At 35.9% G+C, this 23,204-nt stretch overlaps 2 protein-coding genes across 2 annotated transcripts; one reads left to right on the forward strand and one right to left on the reverse strand.

Moving 5' to 3' along the window:
- Positions 1 to 1,923, forward strand: LOC148271836 (uncharacterized). The gene is made up of 2 exons (XM_088240873.1): positions 1 to 204; positions 444 to 1,923. The coding sequence occupies exon 2, from the start codon at positions 503 to 505 to the stop codon at positions 1,610 to 1,612; it is 1,110 nt and encodes a 369-aa protein (XP_088096999.1). The 5' UTR covers positions 1 to 204; positions 444 to 502; the 3' UTR covers positions 1,613 to 1,923.
- Positions 1,924 to 3,604: 1,681 nt separating this feature from the next.
- beta-PheRS (phenylalanine--tRNA ligase beta subunit) lies at positions 3,605 to 22,841 on the reverse strand. Its single transcript, XM_088240872.1, has 12 exons — positions 22,582 to 22,841; positions 22,373 to 22,428; positions 21,355 to 21,509; positions 20,731 to 20,887; positions 14,325 to 14,501; positions 13,351 to 13,530; positions 12,224 to 12,399; positions 10,840 to 10,989; positions 9,500 to 9,644; positions 9,136 to 9,346; positions 6,222 to 6,374; positions 3,605 to 5,634 (listed from the first exon to the last, which is right to left on the reverse strand). Exons 1-12 carry the CDS (start codon positions 22,637 to 22,639, stop codon positions 5,483 to 5,485), a joined length of 1,770 nt encoding a protein of 589 aa, XP_088096998.1. The 5' UTR covers positions 22,640 to 22,841; the 3' UTR covers positions 3,605 to 5,482.
- Between the last annotated feature and the right edge of the window lie 363 nt (positions 22,842 to 23,204).

The raw sequence follows: 23,204 nt of genomic DNA on the forward strand, positions 1-23,204 counted from the left end.
GTCTTGGTCCCTTTATATCGCGTCACTGTGACGTGAGTGACACGTGACCTGATTTTAAGGAGAAAACGAATTTCCGAGTTTGCCGCTTCTCCGAAATCTATTTATGTCTTGTGAAACGTCAAAATACTTTTGAGTTGAATTATGTTTTTTTTCGGGAAGAAAATGTAAAAAACTCTATCTGTAAGACAGGTTGGAGAAGCCGCAGTAAGTGTATCATACGAATAAAATTGTAATTCATATAATCTGTCTTATTTAAATTTAATACCAAAACCTAAAACTATTATGAGTAGTTCGCTGTGCATGAATTATTTTGAATGTTTGCTTTGTTTTGCACCCTATTTTTCGTGAACTTAGTTTATGTAACGAGGCACACTAATATCGGAAACCATGTCTTATTGTATTTTTCACGATAGTTTCGATCCTTATTGAATATTTGTTTTAAGGTTATGATAAAGTGGCGAATGTAATTACCGACACTGTGCCCTGTGCACTGTGCTGAGAAATGGTGCAGACAATGTGCTCATTGGAAAACGGGAGCGCGGCCTCTTCCTCAGAAGATGTTTCAGAAACAGAGGACTTCTACCTGTTATTTTCTACCAACATTAATATTTTGCCCAATGAAATCCTAATTTTCATATTTTCCCTATTGGATTTCGAGAGCATCCAATCGGTAGAACAAGTCTGCCAGCGATGGCACATCCTCGCCATGTCTGCGGCCGTGTGGGAACACATGCGGGTCGTGCTGTGCATGAAGAACTACAGGCAGATCGCCGAGAATATTCTGCCGAGGATAGCGTCTCGCCTGAAGGTTGTGAAACTGCAGTACTTCAAGTTGTACAGCCAAATAAGAGTGCCTTTGACTGCCTGCTGTCCTAATATCACCAACCTAGAGATATCTATATCGCAAGTGGACCAAAGTATTTTCGAAGATTTAAAAAATTGGCCGGAACTTAGATTTTTGAGTTTTCGTAATTCGCTTATTTCAAGAACTATTATTGATGAAAATGACCGGAACTACACATTCGAAATACCTTTTGACTATTTGAGTAAATTGGAAACAATAGTTCTTTCCAATTTCGCATTGACCCCTTCAAGTTTGAATAGCATGCTCTCGTGCGAATATCTGTGTAACATAAACATAGAAAAAATGAAAAATATACCTAGTCAGTTTCTAGAGCTGTTGGTTTCTTCCAAACTTCACATACTCAAACATTTGTGTATTTATGGTGATACATTGACCGACGAAATTATGAATCTGCTTTCTCAGTGTACGGCTCTAACCACGTTACATATAACTACTTGTAAAAGTCTGTTCGACTCCAGTTTACTAAGGTTGGTAAAACTCAAAGGGCTGAAATCCTTGAAACTGCGACACGGTTATTTCTCTACGAGTGCCTTAATAAGTTACTTCTCCACTAATATATTCCAAAGACTGACATTCTTGAGTTTGTCTCGCTGTTTACACGTCACGACCAAAGTAGTTCTCACCATCAAGTCGAATGCTCCCAAACTAATGGAGTTATCCTTTTATCAGTGCCCATTTGTGATGGACCAATCTTTTGATAGATCTGAAATACAACAGTTATTTACTTTTCCCCTTTTACTGGATTGATCTTAAGTTATTTTTATGTTAGAATATCTCAAATCAGTATTTTGATGTGGCAGTTTGATTATTCTCTATTTAATTTAATTCGTATTTAAGCTGTTTACTCGATTATTATATTATCATATTTTACGGAACAACGATCACATACTTTTCTAGTCTGAAACTAAAATATTTATAAGTATTTATTCAAATTTGATATAGTATTTTATTATTTAGTTATTGATTCTTTAGTTTATGTTTTGACAACATAATTGATTATTAATATTGTGCAAGTGTATTTAACTGATTTTACCAATAAATGCTTGTGAATGTTTAAATGGATGTCTATTTGTTCGTATAAAAAAGAAAGTAATTTAAAATGTGAGAACCGGGTTGTGGTCCCGTAGCTAGTCTCGCGGACTCACGGATCAGAGGTCCAATATTCGAACCCCACTCTTCCACAACTTGATTCCCATTTTCTAATAGTGAGCTATTTACGACTCGTTTAAAATGGCCCCCAAAATTTAAATATTTAGGTAAATCATAAGAACGCAGATATTTTAAAAATAAATCTGCATTTCTTCATATGTAAAAAAAAGTCTTCATCTTCAGCCTGTAGCTTTACGCGTCGAGTTCTTTGAATATAATATCGAGGCTATACCGACAGAATGCATTAAGTCAAAAGTCTTTATATACTTCAAATATTTTCAAATACCCAGTGCAAGATATTGATTTCAAATTTTATGCTACGTCTAAAAAAAATATTACACTTTCAAAGCTTTGAAAAAAATGAAAATAAAAGAAAATTGTGTGAGAAATAATGCGTTGAACTAATAAAAAAAGCTTTTAATGCGATTATCTCGGAACTTGCTTTGACGACTCAATGCATTCTGTAAGTAAAGCCTCGATATATTCTAGGGTAATTGTAGATAGTTTTGGGGATATTGTGTCTCCACGTCGAACTCCTCTTTTTACGGTACCTCTTCAGTTAGCCAGTCATCGTAAGGGCCAATGTCAGATTCATTTATTTTTTTGACGACATTTTGTAGTGGGTCAGTTAAAATAAAATAAAAAATATTTAACTATTTTATATACACGAATTATAACATAGCTGAAAAGTTCCTCTCCTGTAATATTGCGATTTATGACATTGGCCTTTTTAGATCCTAGCTGTGGCTCTGTGGAACTAAAAATAATTAAACAATACCGTGTCAAACTATTCAAACTGATTCCCCCAAGAATGTGGGGATAAATAATATTCCAAATTTTTGTAGACAAGGCTGGATTTCACTCCCTAAGGAGTTAATATGATTGAAATTTATTGCAACAGTGGAAAACATTTTCGAAGTCTTGATGGCTTATGACCTGAACATTGGCTGGTTTAAGTGGCTACTTTACACACTGTAACGCACCATTCTGCCTATGAAACATCCACATTTCCTTAACTCTTCCATCTGTTGCTTTTTGGGAAGTAAAAGAGCTGCAACTTTTATGTGGGTGAGATTCATCTGGCTGAATTATTTCACAAACAATTTTTTATTTTTTTCACTTCTTTTTATACCAGTTAGTTGAATCAAAAACAGCCCTGTAAATGCCTAGACTTCCATATTCCTTCTCAAAAATGTTTTCCCTCTTTGTTGTAATAAACTTTAATATGGCGATATTCAGGGAGAATGATAAATATTTCACTGTTTTTAGAGTGAAAAGACCTCGGAGTAATAATTCGCGATCCACTTATAGAGAAACCCTTTCCACTCTATTGCATAGAAAAAGAGCGTTGCATATTTTTGGTTTAACAACAAACCCGTAACGGACAGATTGTCGCTACGCTTGATATTCTCGACCTGAGTACGTATGACCCATTTTTTTGCTGTAAGCTGTAGCTAACTTTGCGATTATTAATCCTAGAATGGTTTTTGTCTATCCATACGGACATGCGTCTCCATAAGCGGGCCGGGAATTATTGCTCTGGGGAAAAGATAAACTAGTGAAAGGAGTCGGGGGACAGTAAAATTGAGATTTAAAATCAAATAGTTTATTTCATTAACAGTAACTAAGAAAAAAAACAGTTTTAAAAATTCTTGCGTAAACAAAATGTAACTGCAACAAATCATAAGTAACAAAAATAACTTTGCAGGAGGGAAAAAAATCGTTTAAAAGAATGGTCATTTCATCTTAAAAATGTATCTTATTGAAAAAAATATAAATTGAAGATTGCGTCAAAAAGCTTTTTAATTAACAAAAAAAGTAAATAAATGAACCTTCATTGATAAGGTAACTGAAATGTATAAAATTTCAACATGTTTTGTTGCATCTGAGAAGTGAACAAAGGGCATTATGAAATTGATAACTTCAGCTTATGTATGTATTTAGAAAACCTAGAAACTTATTTGTAAAAAAGTTTGTTATTTATTTTAAAGGCATGTACACTGAAAACTATATTAAGCATAAAACCATATTTTTTTATGCCCAGGCGGTGTGTGAAATTACACCAGAACCCTAAGTGTTTTCGAGCCCGCCTCGTTGAGTAACACCCGCTATTCTCGAAGTCCTGGATTCCATCCCGTCAGGGTGGATGAGAAATATTGATGTTCAAGGTTGTTTAAACTGCAATATTTCATTGTTCCTAATTTGCATTGCATTGCATTGCACCTAAAGCGTAGGACTGATCATCTTATCTTCGTGGAACAGGTGATCGAAATGTGCTAAATTTGGTTTGGTAGTACCTGAAAAATTAAATACTGAATTTCATTTAGTTTCGGTTTGATCGAATTGCTACTCCAGTTTGTAGTTTTCAATAAAAAACGAGACAAGCACAATTTAACTAATATACATTCTGTCAAATAAATACCGGAACTGAGTAATTTAAAAGGCCCGCGTAAATGATTATTCAGAATTTTTGTTTTTCGCTTTTGTTGGCACAACTGTACGCTATATTGACGCTAAGTTTGAGCCCTTCAACGTCCAATACTGAAGAAAACATCGACCGAGTGAAAAAAATTGTGCTTAAAAATCGTCACTATAGTAAACTAAACACCTCTCACGAATCGGTTTGAATGATTTTGGTTGATGTTTTGGGCATAGGACGCGTCTGTTTTCAATATTTTTTTTCAAATACAGTAACAAGTTCAACTGGCTAAGGACACACGGGAACGAGTCAGAACGGACCCCACATTCATAGAGCGCATCGTAACTGGTGACAAGACATGGGTTTACGAGTACGACATGCAAACTAGCCAACAGGCATCGGAATGGTGCTTGCCCGATGAGCCAAAACTGAAAAAACACATCAAAGTCGCTCGAAAATCAAGGTCATGCTCACTGTTTTCTTTAATATTCGTGGTATCGTTCACTCGGAGTTTCTTCCTAACGGCCAAGATGTGAATAAACATTATAATTTGTTCGAGAAAGAAAATCTTTGGACAAACAACTCTTAGATTTTGCACTACGATAATGCACCGACTCACAAAGACATCATTGTGAATAAATTTTTAAACAAAAACTCAAGCAATGTCAAAACTTCAATTATCGCTTCGTGGAACTCGTTTTTACTCCGGAGTATGTCTACAAAAAGTACATGGATGACTGGATTGTTTTTTGGAAAAATTGTATTGCTTCAGAAGGAGCCTATTTTGAGGGAGATTTAATAAATTTGATAGAATAATTGATTTGTGGTTGTTTTTTTGACTCAGTCCCGGTATTTATTCGACAGAAAGTACAACAACAATGAATTAATTCATCTAATGACACAGAAAACCAGGGTGGCATTCTTTGTTACAAATGCATACGCAAATATACATTTGCAAAATAATTGCTGTAGAACATGTTAAACAGTTCTTTGGGCGGATCGTAAAATATAGATAGTACAAAAAGAGAAATGGTTTTAATATGTTTAAATTAAACAAATGGATCCAAATTGAATTCAACAACGGAACAAGGGTTGCTTAGTTCAAATTTCGCCAGGACAGTTGGGTGCAGAACGCCCATTTTGCCTATTGGCTTTCCTTTTAGTAACACTTCTGCACACCTGCCGGGGAAGTAGGCCGGATCTGAAAACAGAAAAGTTCCATTCGGTTCATTTTCACAATAACACACCTTTACACAAAAAGTGTATCAGTATTTAATCAATTACTAAATATTTTCTTTTCGCACATATATTTTTACATTATATTTAAGTCAATTAAAGTTATAATAAAATCTATGTTGAATTGCTGCCCCGATGCAGAAAAGCCCGAATAAATAAAAATATGTACATCATTATCAAATCTTAATCCGCACCTAATTAATGGTGCATAAGGAACTGCATTGGTAAGATACGTACAGTGCTCGATCATATGTTACAGAAAGGTACGGTTATCAGTCTTACGCTTTAGGAACGATGAAAATTGCAGTGTGAAACCACCTTTTAAAAAAAATCTTTTATGTTGACCCTATCAGGAATCGAACCCGGGTCGTCGAGCGTGGCAGGCAAATGCGCCAACCGCTAAGCTGTGAGGCGGACTCGACTCGCTCGATTTCTTTTTTCGGGATTTTTATATGTATTCTTCGTCCGCCCGTACAGACAGATATGATGTACCACTCGGGCAAATTAGCCTTAACAAAGTGGTCCGATAACAGAGATATAAGTTTGCGAGACCTTCCGCCTGCCTGAGGTAGTATCCAGCCGCCTTACTCCAGGGGACCGCCAGGAGCTTCATGAAGTTGTCCAGCAAGCCGTGCACCACCTGGAAGGCGGCCGCCTTTCCCAAGTGGACGCAGCAAACGTGCCGTGAGTTTCTTGCACCCACCTCTGGAAAGATTTATTGCGATGAAACATCACTTCTGTCTTGATAATAGTTATAGACCAGTAATAATACAATAACCTTGTTCTTTGGATCTCAAGTGTACAATCGCTTACCGCATAATTCATAAAAATACCATCCAAGATTGAGATAAAGAAAAGGAAACTGAAATTCCTGCCTCCATAGGCACCACTGAGGCAGGGAATTTTTTTTTACTTGTAACTAATTTTTTTTAATAAGTCACTACAATTTACATCTGCCGATACCGATTATTTTTTAACTAAGCCATTACTAATGAAATATTATTTATTATAGAAGTCATGGCAAATGCCACCTCCCCATAATGGCAGACGGGGAGGTGGCATTATTATCTATGTAGCACGCACCTACAGCAATATACCTATTCATGCAAAACGCAACCTCTCTTATAACGATAGCCCAGCAGAAGCGTTGTGGTTAGATGTTCAGCTCGGCAACCTTAACTTCTTGATTGCAGGTGTATATAGACCACCATCACCCAAAGTCCAAAATTTTTGAAGATGATGCAAAGCTGTATGCTAACCCACTTACTGAACTCGACTAAAGCAAGACCTTAACAGTATTCATGAATGAACCAAGAAATGGTTTCTCACACTCAATGTTAACAAATCTACAGTTCTTCACATCGGCTCGAAAACCCCAAACTTATATATAGTCTAAATGGTGTAGATTTGAAAGCTGTGAAACAACAAAAAGGCCTCGGAATAACAATAACAGATAATTTAAAATGGAAATGTCACACATTAATCATAACAAAAAAATCTAATTCAATTATCTACTTTATAAAAAAGACTTCTCATAATATATAACACCGAATATGCTACTAAAAATCCTATATCAGACCTACTCTCGAATACGGGTTTCAGAGATGGAATCCCTAATCCCCCTTAAGGATATCAACTTGTTGGATAGAGTCCAAAGATGAGCTACAAAGTTGTCGCCATGCCTACAACAGCTTCCATATGTGGAGAGACTGGAAACTCTCAGTCTCACAAAGCTGCAGGAACGGCGGTGAAAAGAGAAAGAGGTGACCTGACATATAAGATACCCAACAGTCACTATAGCTGTCCAAATTTGGATCCCATGTTCAATCAACAAGATGCTTGTCTTCGAGGCCTCAGTTTCAGACTGGAGAAAAGGAAATTCAATCTAAATCCACAGAAGCTTTCCTAAGCAATAGGGTTGCTGATGGTTGGAATAAGCTACCACAAGAGCTGATCTCAATGTGTAGTCTCAATGGGTTCAAAAATAGACTAGATTTGTTTCGGAAAAGTTTAAGTACACCAACCACTATCGTTAAAATAGATTTAAGCATATCAGCTTTAAGCTGCTCGCTTAAAATAAATATAATAATAATAATAATAAAAGTAACAGATGGATGATACATCTATCCATCCATAAATCATAAAGCTGGGTTCACACGAGCACACTACAACAGACATGGCAATATTGCCTTGTCCCGGCTCTGAACATTTTGGATTCGCGGGACAGGACAATGGAACAATACAAAAATTTGAATGTAGTTCACACGTGGAATGATGCAAAAATAAATACTTGACAAAGTGTGCTACGAGCGAGTTTGCGAAAAATACTATTTATTTTATACTTTGGTAAAGCCATCATTTTCTATTCATATATTTCAAATGGTATATTCATGGTTTCCTTTATTTATTACCTATGTTTATTTTTTTAGTTTTTTTAAGCAACTCAATAGTTCATTTTCACAGCCTCACTAATATGTCCTTGATATACCTAAAATGAATATTATAATATATATATTTTTTAAAGTAGTACAGGTGAGTGCAGATTCGTTATAATGCGATGTTTTTCACAATGCAGTGACTTTAGAAAAGAAACTAAAAATAGTTAAAATTAATGATAAGTTTGCAGTTGTAGGTAGGGGTTTTAAATTGCCTGAATCTACAGTGCGATCAATTGTGCAACAAAAAGACAAAATTAAATAATCTTTGGGATCATTTAAAATCTCAAAATGGAGAAGTTTTTAAAGCAAGCAAAGGTTGGTTTGATCGATTTATACAATGATCAAACTTGCATTGCTGTAAAATAATTGGCGAATCGGCTAGTGCAGATATAGAATCAGCTGAAAAATCTCCCTTTGATCGCGAAATTTCGCTTACCACGGCCATGTCCAGAACGTATCCCCCGCAATCAACGAAATCGTTGGAGAACGAACCTGGATAATAGGAGTGAAACCCGGGCATTTCCATAGCAGCTAAAATTGCCTCTGCTGCGTTATCTCAGCACTGTTTGTTCTTATAAGTTGGGTGATCAATGCGCTATAAGCAATCGTGTTCACTATATATACATATTAACTTTGTAATTTCTTCGGATGATCGTCCATCTATGCGACATTTTTGACAGAAATGCGCGGGTATGACACGCACGCGCAGAGAAAGTGGCTATTGTCCTTCTTTCCTGTTTGCGTGCAAGCGCACGAAGACAATATGGCCGTGCATGGTGGTGAGGGTAATCCATTGTCCTGCGGAGATAGCCTGCCTATTCATCTCTAGAACAATGTCTCGATCCATTGTCATGTCCTTTAAATTTATGCTCACACAACAATAGGTCCGATGCTGGGACACGTCAATTTCGTCCTGTCCTCGTGTAAACCCTACTTATAACGAAATTGGTACCTAGATCAAATGTATAATGACTAAATTATGTAGAATTGTACAAAAAAATTTTTTTTATTTAATTTCTTATTCATACCTGCTTTAACGTCCTTGAGAACAACATCACTGATCTCAAATAGCCTAATTGGTAGGGGCATTTTCTTATTAGCTGAAAGAGTTTTCAAAAGTCCCGGAAGTAACAGCGTCCTGGCCACTTGGAACTCCAAAGTTTTGGGATTGGAAATGTGCACGGCAGAAATTGATTCAATAGTCACTCCGAGTTTTGTCGAAATATCATCGCGGGAACACTGAAATAAATGTGTAAAATTCAAGAGCCAATAATTATTCCGCCCGGCCACGGGGACAGAAATAAGCGGGTCTATTTCATTTGGATTATTAAAACCCGTATCATAGAGTTATTGATGTTACATAATTTTGTATTATTCCATTTGATGCATTACCAGAGTGAAAGTTAGGGCTTCGGTGCAGCCAGCCTGGGCGGCTGCCATCCTGAGCTGCTCTGAGAGTTTGTTGACTGGAAGTTGGCAAGCCGAACCAGCCCCCACTACTGTCTTTCGTGTCTTTCCTTGAAGAATCTTATTGTATCTAAAAACCAACAAAGATAAACTTTGAAGAGTTTTCGTGTTACCATACGCATTGTAAATTTCACTAAAATATAAATAACTAAATGCAAATCTCTATACTGATAAATATTTTTCTTTTGAGTATAAACATTTACAGAACAATCTTGATTGCATATAACCTTTGTTTTACCTCATCTATACTATTTTATTAGATATTGTGTACTTTTTATTTTAATTACCTTTTTACGCGATTTTTATCACTCGTTACATAAGAAGATATTGTTAATTACATCAAAGAATAAAATATTTTTAAAATGCTGTGCATCCACATTCTTTTAGCCCTCATGTATATCAAATAGTGCATTGATTCACCAATAATTGCTTATCTTAAATAACCTAGCTTAAGAGTATAGGCGGTAGCGAATAATTTTTATGAATAGATATTTCAACATTGGTTTCGTGTCACTCGAAAATGCCTCCCCGGTACTGTGCGAAAAAGACAACTGCACATCGGACTGATTAAGCCTAATTAAAAGCACCAAAATTGACGTTTCCGTTCGTTGTCCGTCCCAAAACTGAATTGATTTTGTTGTTTTTATTTAAGAAAGAGCATCAGAATGATAATGAAATTCTGTGTCAGTACTTTCTGCATTTTTCAAAAATTTTTATCATATTTGTATACCGTACGTCGGCAAACAGCAGATAAAAATGAGAGCTTTTAAGGGTTTTTTGATGGTTCTAGTTCCCACAATTAACAATTTATCGAAAAAATAAAACAATAGGGATACAATGGTAAATATCTATAGGTGTATAAACAATAATTGCTCTGATAACATAATCCAGGGAGGAAATATGGGGATATGTTTGTATGAAGAAAGGTGAGACCGTGTTTCCTCTTAATATAATAGAATAACTTGTTAAACCTCTATGTTTAGAGGCTTGTCAACAGAAAGAGAAACGGAAAAGAAGTTATGAATAAAATCCAGACAAATTAAGAAAAAATATTTCTTGGATTTTTTTTCTTGCAACTGGCAGGAATCGAACCCATAACTCCAGTTTTACAGATGGCCATATAACCAAGTTTGCTACGACAACCAGTGGATAACTATTCTATTAGGCTATCTGCAACTATGTAGGTACAAAAAACAAAACAGATATGGTACAAATTTTCTCCATAATCAGACAAAAGGCAGAATTGGACAGTAGAATTATCTCACCCGTAAGATATGGCAACATCCTCGTAAATATCACAGGCATGGATGATGTCGTGTCGGAGAGGAGGAACTTCCACGACCAGCTCGTCACCCGAGCGCTCGGAGGGGAGGCACATTCTAGTCAGAAGCTTAGCTAAAGAGTCTGCAGATTCGCTGGAAAAAAACACGAAAGAAAGTTTAATACATACATTATTAGTCACATTAAATTTTTGCTATTTTAATTCCGAGAAGAATTCTACTGTTCATTATTACTAGAGTTTCCAAATAAACAAACCAGCCGCGTCATATCCGACAAAGAATGGCCCAATGGCCCATTTCACACGTATCGTCCAAATCCACAAGGCAGAGTAAAATTAAGATAGAGAGACATTAATTTATTATTTTGTATTTATTTGAAATTCGTTCAGTGGCAAGTCTCGGTTAAAAATCCAGCAAAAGGAAATCGAGTGGAGATTCATTAGTCTTATGGTGTAATGGGTTTTTGCGTTTGCCTCTTATTAAATAAATAACTATAATAAAATAATAATTATAATACAATAAATATCAATCCACGCTAAGTTATCACGCCGTGTGGATTTTGGCTATGGTATGAAATGGGCCAATCACACAATATCACTTAATGGGCTCGCGATTCGCACGAGTACAGCAGTCCAGTCACTGTAAATGTACTTTAGTTACATAAATGACATAGACCAATAACTCCAGTCAATCGTCAATAATTGTTATTTTTAAGAGAGTTTACACTTAGATAGCTTATTGGATTACCAAATGACAGTGTAATCAATCAATAAATATTGTCTCAAAAAGTGTATAACATGAAAATTTGTTCAGTCTGAAGATGATTGTGATTACGTCACTTATGACAAAACTGTGGTAAAAATTTAAGTTTTCAAAGCTAATTACTCACGTTTTATGAAAGTCATAATTAAATTTCCACCTAGACATGTCAGTATCCATCCTAAATTTATTATGTAATGCAAAAATATCTTCCTTCAAAGCCATAAATAAGGAACCTCGCTGAAATTTGTCTGGTGTCAAGAATGCGATGAAACCGGCTATGTACTGGGTAACAAAACTACGTTGAACATGTTAATTTAACAACCACAATAATCTGAATGTTTTACATGTAAAGTATTTTTATATTTGAGAATTTATTCGATACCATATTTTTGTCTTCATGGCACCTCGTTTATTTTACTTTACAGGGCACATATATCTGTTATTACACAAATTTGAAATGTATCTAAATACAAACACTGATATTGATATTAGGTATAAATCAAACCCCTCGGTTTAGTCTTACTTTTCTTTAATGACCATTAAGCGGATTAATAACATTCTCGAAGAATGGTTTAACATCTTTAGGGTCAGGAATAATATGACTTACTTTATTCCAATATATTTATTGGTCTTTTGTACATCAACAACTTCAGATCGGTATCGCAGTTCAGGATACAGTTGGCACGACCCATCGGGGCTGAAGACTTTACACTTCTGGACAGAATATGGCATGGAACAGTATTTGGAGAACATACAAACTAACGTGTCCAGCACGACGACCGCCTGGAAGTTACACAAACATTAGTTGCTGCTACAACAATCTGAAAGTAATATGACTTTTGGCCAAAGATGATTGGTTCTACTTCTCAATTGAAGTGCACAACCTACTTCCATTATCCATTAGGACAATCGGAGACATGAGTGGATGAAGGTGTTATGTGACAAGAGCAAAGAGCAGAGATATTTGGGGATATAGTTTATAAACATATAAAATGTTTATATTTGTAAAAATAAAATAAAGTGTTCAGTAGACTCAAATCAATGTTTGATTTCTAATTATAAGTTTAAATATGGAGTTCTACAAAATAAACACCAAATCAATCAATATATAGTTTGAACACCAGTACAATTATTGATAATTAACACCATTCATTCGCTCTCAAAATCGGTTTTCTGCTACTTTTTTATGGTGTATTGGATTTATGTGATAGGGCTGTACATAAAATATTTATTTATATAATATAAATAACACATTTTCAAAAATTTGCAACCATAATATTTTCATTCACATCACTCACGTCTTCAAACTTTAAGTACTGTCACTATAAAATTTCTATCAAGAAATTAATAATGGAGGTGGGTTGCGTACGGATTGATGCATCAGGCCAAATAGCTAAAAAGTGTTTATATTTATGAGTTTTTAAAGCATAAATGTTAAAAGCAAAATTTTGTTAAATAAATTATGTATTTAGGGCATGTTTAAAAACATATATAAATGTTTTACCCGGCACAGGTGAATTAATTTTCCCCTGGTGAGGGAACATTATTTTGAATTTCATAAAAATTACCGAAATTGTTAAAGAATAGACACCAAATAAGTGATTAAAAAATCTAGTAAGACATTGAGCCTGGTTCAGATTGGTCTGATCTGGTGATAAGCAAAATGACAAAATTGTAGCAGTGTATACAGCCTTAAGGGTTAAATCTAGTACTTGTCTGCAAACAAATAAATACCTTAGCAAGATTAGTAGCGGTGCATTCGATAAAGACATTCTTTGTATCTTTACTAATTTTAGAATGGTCACCGTTGATAATTGGAGGCAATGACAAGACAACTCCATTCCTATCCTTGATAACTGGATAGACAGGACTATCCCGAATGATTCCTAAAAACTGCTTTAACTGCGCATGATTCTGGAACAAACAATTATGGTCAATTAGTTAGGCACCACATAAAAATGAAACTTTAAAAACATAATGTTTAGTCAGAGAAACAGTTTGTAGTCTCATGGACTTCGCGGACTCACTTCCGAATGTGAACCTTTGAAGATTCAAACTCCACTCTACCACAAAGAGGTTTCCATTTTATAATAATGAGTTTTTTACAACCCATAGAAAATGTAATTATATATTTGTATATTTGTTTGTAATTTTGTACTGAAAATATTTACTTATCAAAAATAAAATAAACACATTATTGTACGACATCACTCAATTTTTTTTTATTAAGTTGTAATATTACACACTTGTATATTTTTTTCTGAATAAACTAAAAAGAAAAAAAAATCATAAGAATGTAAATATTTTATTATTATTGAAAAAAAAAAACAACATTGATTACTGAGAAAAAGCTTCACCCTGGGAATACTATAAGGGAAAAATTAAATAAATAAAAGGGTACATCATCACCATACCCCTATCCACACCCGGTGGCACATAGGGCACTGCATTGATACACCAAATGCAGCATATCCCAATCAAATGTGTTACATGAATGTAGGTGTAGGCGGATGCACCAACCCCAACAGTGTGAGGCAGAGTCGGCTTACCGAGAGATTAAAAAGGTACAACTATCAAAATATCTATAAATCTAATACATTTTTTCAGTCATTTAGAACAGTTAATTGATTTTAAATCAGTCGAATACAATACTATGTGGCATAGTTATTAATTTTCACGGTGAAAACTCTATATTTAATGAAACTTACGGAGTAGAAGTCCATTATTTGGGTGGCGGTCATTTCGTCCTTTTGGTTTAGAGGTACAAATTTAATTTGATCAGGTGGTAAAGCATCATAAGTGAATGGACCATGAAGAGTGTCCAGATCATGGGTCCCAATAGCAACCAAGGTACGTTTCCTGCATATATTGTGGTGCAGCTTATCCTAAAATCAACCAGAATTTGTGCTCAGTATTACCTCGCTAAAGGAGCACGTGCTTTTTCGAAACCAGTTGGCAATAAAATAAGAAAAAAAAGATTTCAACTACATATTTTTTTATTTTATCACCGACTGGTTTTGAAGTAACACATGCTCCTTTACCAAGGTATAATTTAGAATTGGATATAAATCCAATTTTAAAATTTTAACAGTGTCTTAAGTGAAATATACTATCTCATCAGTATACGGATAAATCTTCTAAATGCATTATTGCCAATACTGAGAAAAATCTATTTGAATGTTTGACTCGAGTAAAGTCTTTTACGATCTTCCTTATTCATATTTAAAACACGGTACGTACTCGTGAAACCATCATAGTTAGGGTCAAAGCACCAGTGAATGACCGTTCAAGGTTCAGTTTGTAGTGAAATCCACATTAAAGGTATAAATTTCATTATTTAAGCGTACAAAATAAAAGAAAACAATAAAAAACACATTAATTTTTCTAAAAGAAGAACTTTTACTTTTTTATTGAAATATGAGTATTACAATTATAATCAATATTACTCTAAAAAAATAGCAGAATCACCAGTGAATGACCACTACTACCCCAGTAAAAATAATACTCGGATTTAGTTACATCATAACATTATAAAACACCCTAACACATTAGAATATGGATAAATTCAAAGAATTGCATAAGAAATAGCATTAAATAAAACACTTACCACACCTTTCCTTATAAAAACACTATCAATTTCAGAACAATAACGGGAAGATGCACTATTATCTTTTGACAACTCACAGTTCAAAACTGATAGATGTGTTTCTTACCAAAAGATGTGTCCGCCTACTGCTTATGTCATAGTTTCTAGTGTTAAAAGTTTTTTGAGTGGACACATGTAGCAATTCTTATTATATTGTGTTTTATTAACCAATGGTCATTTACTGGGGGGTGGTCATTTACTGGGGGGTGGTCATTTACTGGTGCTTTGACCCTATATTCAATTGTTTCAATAAATGAGATTTTGAAAACAAATATCTGATAAATGCAATGAATTGTTTTCACCAAAAAACATTATTTTTTAAAGTACTTTTAGTGGGCTTTCATACATGCTAACCTTGAGACCAAACCTCGGAAGATTTAGAGCATTTTATCAGTAGTTGATAAGGCTCGAAAAATTACATATACCATCGAACCTGAATATAAATAGATTGACGCTTTTTTTATTATTATTTAAAGCTTTTCAATTTCAAAGGATAGCTCACTAGGGCCCAAAATAGCAAACCACCGAGTTTTGGGAATGTGTCTAAGAAGAATTTCAGGTGCGCAGTGCACAATAAAAAAATAAGAGAAAGGACGCAGCAAACTCCAGTAACAACTGTCATCAAGTGGAGGCAATATGGCTGGCTGGGTCATATACTGCAGAAGCCTCCTGAGAGCCTTAATCATGCTTGCCTGATTCACAAGGCATCAGGTTCCTGACGTCTTGAACATCTGCTGCTGACTGTTTGTCGTCAGTTCATGTCACAATACCCCAATACCGAAAGAGAGAATCTACTTTTTTTATAGTTTTGTGTTTGCGGGGAATTTTACTGCATTTCTTCAAAAAAAATCGACAGTTGAAGCGCACGGGGTTCTTGTAGAGACTTACGGTGATCATGCTGAGTTGGAAACGACACTCAGAGATTGGTAGCTGTTGCCGACGTAAAAGCACATGCACCAACTTGGCGGCCCTTCCTGGGGCTTTAATGTAGCATAGGGGGCTTCAGTATGTGTAAGCGATGTACCACCTCCTCAATAAAGACTAGTATTTGTCACTTTCGGGGGTGGTCATCGCCATACTGAAGCCCACATATAGATTAGAATTCATGAAAATATTTGTATGCCCATAATGTGTTTTTATGTTGTTCTGTATGAGTGTTGATCGCCGCGCGGTCGGCGGGGAACTGCGGCCGGGTAGCGGGAGGGTGGGGACCTTATACGTGGCGCGAGAGAGACCGATAGAGCCGGCAAATGTGCTCGCTATCTCTCTCGCCGCGTGATTTGTGAACCTAGTACCGCCCGCTATTGGCCTAGCCCGCCGCCGCACGGAAAAATATGTTGTATATATAGCCCGCCGGGGAAAAATAAAGTCAGTCATCTCGTCACACTACTAAGGCTTTTTACTCTCCACTTCGCCTCCCTACCTCGCTTCAAACCGGACCTCATCGCCACCTGTATTCGAACACCGCTACCCCCCTGGACTTGGAACTCGGATACTCTTTGGACTGGATTTTGGACCCCGGATAATTTGGACCCTTGGATACTTCCCCGGAACACACCCCGCCGTTCCCACCGACGGAGAGATACCGGCCTTACAACCCGGTTGCCTGACTCAGGATTGCGGCCGCCAGCGCTACTCGCTAGCGACCCCGCAAGGGATCTCTAGGCGACGATACCTCCCCCGGAGCTTATCGTTCGTCGGCCGAGGCCGACTACGCCCGGCCACTCTGCGTTTGACACCAGCGCCTATAGAAATACAGTTCTTGTGACGGGCGCGATTGCTACGGACGAAGGAGTGATCCGCCGCGTCTGTTACAGTAGCGACATTTTGAAAATAATGATTTTGATGTTGGAAACATGCACCAAAGTTCGTGAGAATGGCACAGGATCGAGCGGAGTTTTAAAGTGATGGTCGCCAACCTCCGATAGGAGCATCACGAGAAGAAGAAGAAGAAGAAGTTTTTAACAAAGTATACACTTCCAAAACAGTGAATATGAAATTGTGAAGCTAGTTAAATATATGTAATTTAAGTAAATATAAAATACCAAACTATAAACATATATTCCCAAATTAAAAACAACTACAGCACAACATCATTATACTAAATTACAGACCTGTAGCTGTTCTTTCTGCACCAACGAAGGTATTTGAAATTATCATATGTAGAATCGTCACTTCCCGAGTAGAGCCATTTATTATTGATGAACAACATGGGTTCAGGAAAGGCCGCTCGGTTGAAACCAATCTAATGGTTTTTACAAACTAAGTTGCGGAAGCTCTGGATGCAGGACATCAGGTAGACTGTTCATATAATGACTTCGCCAAGGCCTTTGATACTGTCGACCATGATGTCTTATTAAATAAGCTGTATGAGATCGGTTTCTCGGATGGTATGTTAAAATTAATGGCGAGCTACCTCCAAAACAGAAACCAATACGTCTCCTACGGTCTATTCGCGTCGGAGTGTTTCCATACTTTCTCGGGTGTCCCGCAAGGCTCTAACCTGGGTCCATTGTTGTTCTCAATTTTCATTAATAATATTAAAAATGTAATTTTGAACTCGCGTTTTCGGTTGTTTGCGGATGACTTAAAACTATTCTTAAAGATGACAACTTCTGACAATTTTCGTCTTCTCCAAGCGGATATATCTAATATATCTGAATGGGGAAGGCGAAACAAACTTAGGTTTAATGTTTCCAAGTGTTCGGTCACGTCCTTCACTAGGGCCCAAAAAACTCTTTTTTTTCGCTACAAAATGAATGACCAGAATCTGATACGAACATCGAATGTTAAGGATCTGGGCGTTAGATTTGTGAGCACTCTCCCATTTCATGAACACATAGAGACAATCAGTGGTAATGCATTGAAGATGTTAGGATTTGTTCTGCGTACTGACAGGGTTTTCGAAAATACCCGCGTACTGAGAACTCTTTACAACTTCTTGGTGCGAAGTAGACTCGAGAGTGGCTCGATGATTTGGGGGCCACATGAACTGAAGTACTCTCTTATGATAGAGAAAATCCAAAAGAAGTTTCTGAGATATCTCTACATGAGAGGGTGTGGGTATTATCCTTGGCTCTACCCGACCGAGTTTCTCCAGGGTATGCTTGGCTACAACAGTTTAGAGACTAGAAGGAATGTGTATTTGACTACACATTTTTATAGATTGTTGCGCGGTATGATCGATAATTCTGAAATTATGATGAGCATTGGTTTGTATGTTCCTGATAATTACCTAAGACAGCGTCAGCATAGATTGTTTCATATTCCGATATTCAGGACCAACCTGCCTATGGTTATGCCTGTTGGAAGGGCTACCGCTATGCTGAACAACATCGCTCTGGATATTGATCTGTTCCATGTATCCGAAGGGGTTTTCCGGAGCAGGATTCTTTTACTACTTTGACATGAGTCTCTTTCGTGTATTTCTTTTTCTTTTTTATAATATGTACGTATTGAATGTACTTTTGTAATGTATATGTTATATTTAAAATAAATTAATTGAATTGAATTGAAATACGTACAGAGGAATATTTTTCTTTAATGAAATGAAATTTTCTAATAGTGAGTTATTTACAACTAGTAGAAAATGGCCACCAAAATCGAAATATTTGGGTAAATTATAAGAACGCTAATATTTCTTATTTTCTTAAAAAAAAAAAAAGTGAAAAGTTACATTTTTAATTCTTCTTTACGTAGCACTGATTAAAAACACAGTTTATGTATTTTTTTGTAATTTATATATGTTATCCTAAAAATATTAATAATTAAAATAAAATAAACTCTTGTAAGATGTCACTCCCCATTATGTACACAAGAATTGTTTATTTCTTTTACGTTATGGGAAACGTTAATGTAAATATATGTCTTTAATTAATGTAAAAAATTGTATTTAGTAGTAATATTGTATCTTTATTTGTTATCTGAATAAAATATAAAATAAACCTTAATATCTCAAAATTGTAATTTAGAAGATTCAAGGTTTCGGCACTGACCCGATGATATGTCTACTATTTGAATTGAGTTTTGAGTTATCATTTTTTTAATAAGCTATAAAATTGATTAGGTCAATATTTTATATTATTTTTTTAATAAAGTGTGTTTTCACTCATTTTACAAAATCATATACAGTATAAATGAACCGTTAAACTACTGGGAGTCTTACTTAATTCTGACCTTTCTCTTGACGCTCAAATTAGTAGAACGATAAGTTCATGCTTCTACCAGCAGAGACAAATTAAATGCATATGCAAAAATTTGCCCGTTGATGCCGCCTGTCAATTAATAAATGAGATTGTAGTATCTAGAGTCGATTATTGTAATGGTATCTATGCAGGTCTACCAATGAACAAAATGACTCGCCTACAGTCTGTATTAAATGCTGCAGCGAGACTTATTTTCGGAATCTCTAAGTTTAGTCATATCACTCCACTACTTTGGGAATTGCACTGGCTACGTTTTCCACAGAGGGTGGAATATAAACTCTGTTGGCTTATGTATAAATCACTGCACAACTCTGCTCCGGAATATCTAGGAGCTATGTATTCCAGATGAACTAGCTGACAGGTGTCTTACGCTTAGATCAGCTACGTCTACGGTGAGAGGAAAATTTATTATACCTCTACGCAAACAGCGCACTAAATTCAGTGAATGCGCATTTGCGGTCGCAGGCCCTATGGCATGGAATGCTCTCCCAGCAGAGGTGTGAGGCTGTGAAAGTGAAGTGATGTTTCAGAAAAAAACTTAAAACCCACTTGTTCTCTAAATCATTTTTAAAAATCCATGGTATGTAAATTGACAAGAGACAAAATAAATTGTTTTAATTAAATTACAAATTTAAATGCTTTAATTAAATTTATTTATCTAAAGAATCACTACGTAAAGCGCCCTTGAGGTATTATATTACAATAATGGCACTATATAAGTTAACCATAATAATAATAAATTATAACAAAAAATATGAAGGTAAGGGTGACATTTTAATTTACATACATAATAAAATTTTTGGCAATTTGGCTACTTAACAAATATTTTAAATATCACCATCTCACCCTGGTTGACACCCGATGGTGCATAGGGTACTGTATTAGAACACCAAATGCAGCGTGTATCGATCATCTGTAACATAAAGGTGATCGGGTAAGGTGATCAGCCTTATGCTACAGACGCCAGTCCAGGAACATGAAACACCGCAGTGTAGTACCACCTTTTAAATCAATATTTCATGTGGAGCTTCCTAGGAATCGAACCCAGGACCTCAAGCATGGTAAGCAAATGCGCCAACAATTTACACCAAGAGGCAGACTAAACGCTACTTGATTTCCTTATCCAAGATTTTTATCCGAGAGTAGCCTTCGAATCGAAAGTGTTGTCCAGGATTCTGGTTCTATTTCACACACAGAACTATATTTTTAACCCGCCGGGCACGGAGAAATTTAATTTCTGAAATATGATAAAGTATTATTTACCTGTAGATCGATAAAGCTGTTGTAAGCTTCCTGAGTGAAGGTGACATCCCTGAGGATGGCCGCTACGGCAAATGGCCGAATTTGGGCTGTCGAAGGAGTCAGGTGGAGAGAGTGAATATCCTCAGCATTAGTCACCGTGTATACTGGAGGTTGTAACCTTTAAATAATAAGAAAATTGTATAATAAAAAAATACTGAGTACGTATTCAGTAAGACCCAGCTTTTATATCACAGAAGAAGTCGCATCCTCGGGAGACTACTGGTTAAATCTTAAGTATGTAGACCGCTCGCCCCCTACCTATTAGATGATACTTTAAGGACCTGAGTTTGGAAGGGGAGAGTTAATAATATGAGAGCCAGTAGCCTCAGTAGCCAGGCTCTATAAAGACTTGAGCTTGGACATTAAACTTGGAAAATAGTGTTTCTGACAACAAGGAATTAAAGGAATAGTTTTTTACACTAACAAAAATTATAGATCAGTTTATAACGCTAAAATTAAAACCGGCAAAATTAATACAAAAATAACAAAGGAATTTGTTGAAATTTACATGGTGGATTATTCTATTCATAGATACCTGGAAGCCATAATTAGTTAAGTGTGTGACAACTGTGTTGTTGAACTTACTTTCCTTGAAACACCATCAACCCGATAACAAGTCCCTCGAGGCAGAGCAGGTCGTGACGATTAGCGGGAATATCAATGCGATACAATATTTCCTCAGAACCCCCTTCTGCAGCCTGCGCTCCTTGTTCCTTTGCCACCATTTGCTTTTCTGTCGTCTACAATATGACAATATGTACATATGAGGTATGAAGAATAAATTATAAAAAGCGAGAGTATAAGAACATTGGATTCAGGCAGAGGAAAACTTGCCGAAATCCGGCAGTGCCCGAACACTAGGTTCGGAGATCGGCCCTTCTGCCTGGAACCAATTGCCTCGTAGGAATAGGTTGTTGAGGGTTGGAGTTCCTACTTCAGTTAGCGATTGACAAAGAAGACACGAGGTTGCTGTTTGATGTACATTTATTACATGGTGAATAAATAATGAATTATGTCAGGCGAGTGTTACGGCGATAAGGAGCTGAAGTAACTGCACTTGAACTACATGCTGGAACTGAGTGAACTGGACTGACTGCCGTTAACTGGTCGACTGAACTTGTTGGGCTGACTGACTGGCGTTGCGTCCTGTGGTCTCTTTATAGACGATGTTCCTTTGTAGTTCATTTCTTTATGGTAGGGACGATGTGAATGTACTGAAGAACAATGCTCCTTGTTTAACGTGCAATACTGTGAGAGTTGCATTATACGTATGTATTGGATTTGATAGAAAATGATGACATTGCATCGTCGGTCATTACTCTTCTTCGGGTGAACTAATTTCACACGTGTGTGTGTCATCGACTATAGACTATGAACCCTACAGCCTCAACACTTGCAAATCATCGATAGTCTCAATCAGTTCAGATCTCAGTTGAAATCCCACTTTTTTCATTAATTTTATATCTTGAGGTGAATTTGCATAAAAATGGCGCATAAAAACAACACACATAAAAAGAATAAAGAATATTCAAGCAATCTAAGAATTAAGCTGTTCTTCCAGAAAGGTTTATTTAAACATTTTCATAAATAGTCAAATGTTTACCACTTCATCTAACTCCAGTCCGAACTCGAAGCACAAACCCTGGAACTCATCATCAGCTGGAAACGAAATAAAAACAAATTAGTTTTTACTGGATACTTACTTTTATTTTAAATATCATTGAATACTCCGAGGGCAGACCTTTTTTTATTTATAATTTGTTATAATATAAGTTATAATAAGTATATAATTTAAATTGAAATTTAACTTACTGTATTTTTTTCCAAGGGCTTCAAAAAGAAGATCTCTTTTGACACTTATAGTAGGCATTGTAATTTTATTGAATTAAAAATTATGAAAACAAGACGTCAATATCTGTGGGTTAAAATATAAATAAAATATGATTTTAAAACATATTTTAGCCGAGAAATCCAGGTAAACTTATTTTAAGGTTACCAACACAATAAGGAACAAGCGATTTGACGTGACGTATTTGACATGTGTGCAGCGATGTACCGCGTTCCAGCGTTCCTATGATCATTTAGGTACCGGATGAAATCGTAATTAGATCACGAAGGATCACATTAATTTACCAAGTCGCGTAAATCATTTAATCATTATTATTTTGGTTCTTGGTATTTTTTTACATTTGTAAAACGTTTATCGACGTTTAAAAATATACTTTCAACAAATTCTCACTTGTTTCAGCGTCAAAAATAGTTATAAAAAACGATCACAGTAAATATTTGTATGAAGTTGACCTAATTGGTTTATATATTTTATACCAAATTATTTACCGTTTCCTAAAGCCGATTCGACTAAATTTGTCTAATATTTCGAACAAAGAGTGGTTAAAGTACAATTCAGGTGGATAAAGAATACACGTCATGCTTTT

The sequence above is a fragment of the Micrasema longulum genome, unplaced genomic scaffold, assembly GCF_059751315.1.
Source record: "Micrasema longulum isolate JH-2025_06_02 unplaced genomic scaffold, ASM5975131v1 h1tg002627l, whole genome shotgun sequence".
NCBI lineage: Eukaryota > Metazoa > Arthropoda > Insecta > Trichoptera > Brachycentridae > Micrasema > Micrasema longulum.

Excerpts from the sequence above, each read along its gene's own strand:
- LOC148271836 (XM_088240873.1), top strand. The coding sequence starts at position 503 with ATGGTGCAGACAATGTGCTCATTGGAAAACGGGAGCGCGGCCTCTTCC.
- beta-PheRS (XM_088240872.1), bottom strand. The coding sequence starts at position 22,639 with ATGCCTACTATAAGTGTCAAAAGAGATCTTCTTTTTGAAGCCCTTGGA. Across the intron at positions 12,400-13,350 it reads CCGCTACTAATCTTGCTAAG|GCGGTCGTCGTGCTGGACAC; the intron begins GTATTTATTTGT and ends TGTAACTTCCAG. Across the intron at positions 6,375-9,135 it reads TCTCAAGGACGTTAAAGCAG|AGGTGGGTGCAAGAAACTCA; the intron begins GTATGAATAAGA and ends AAATCTTTCCAG.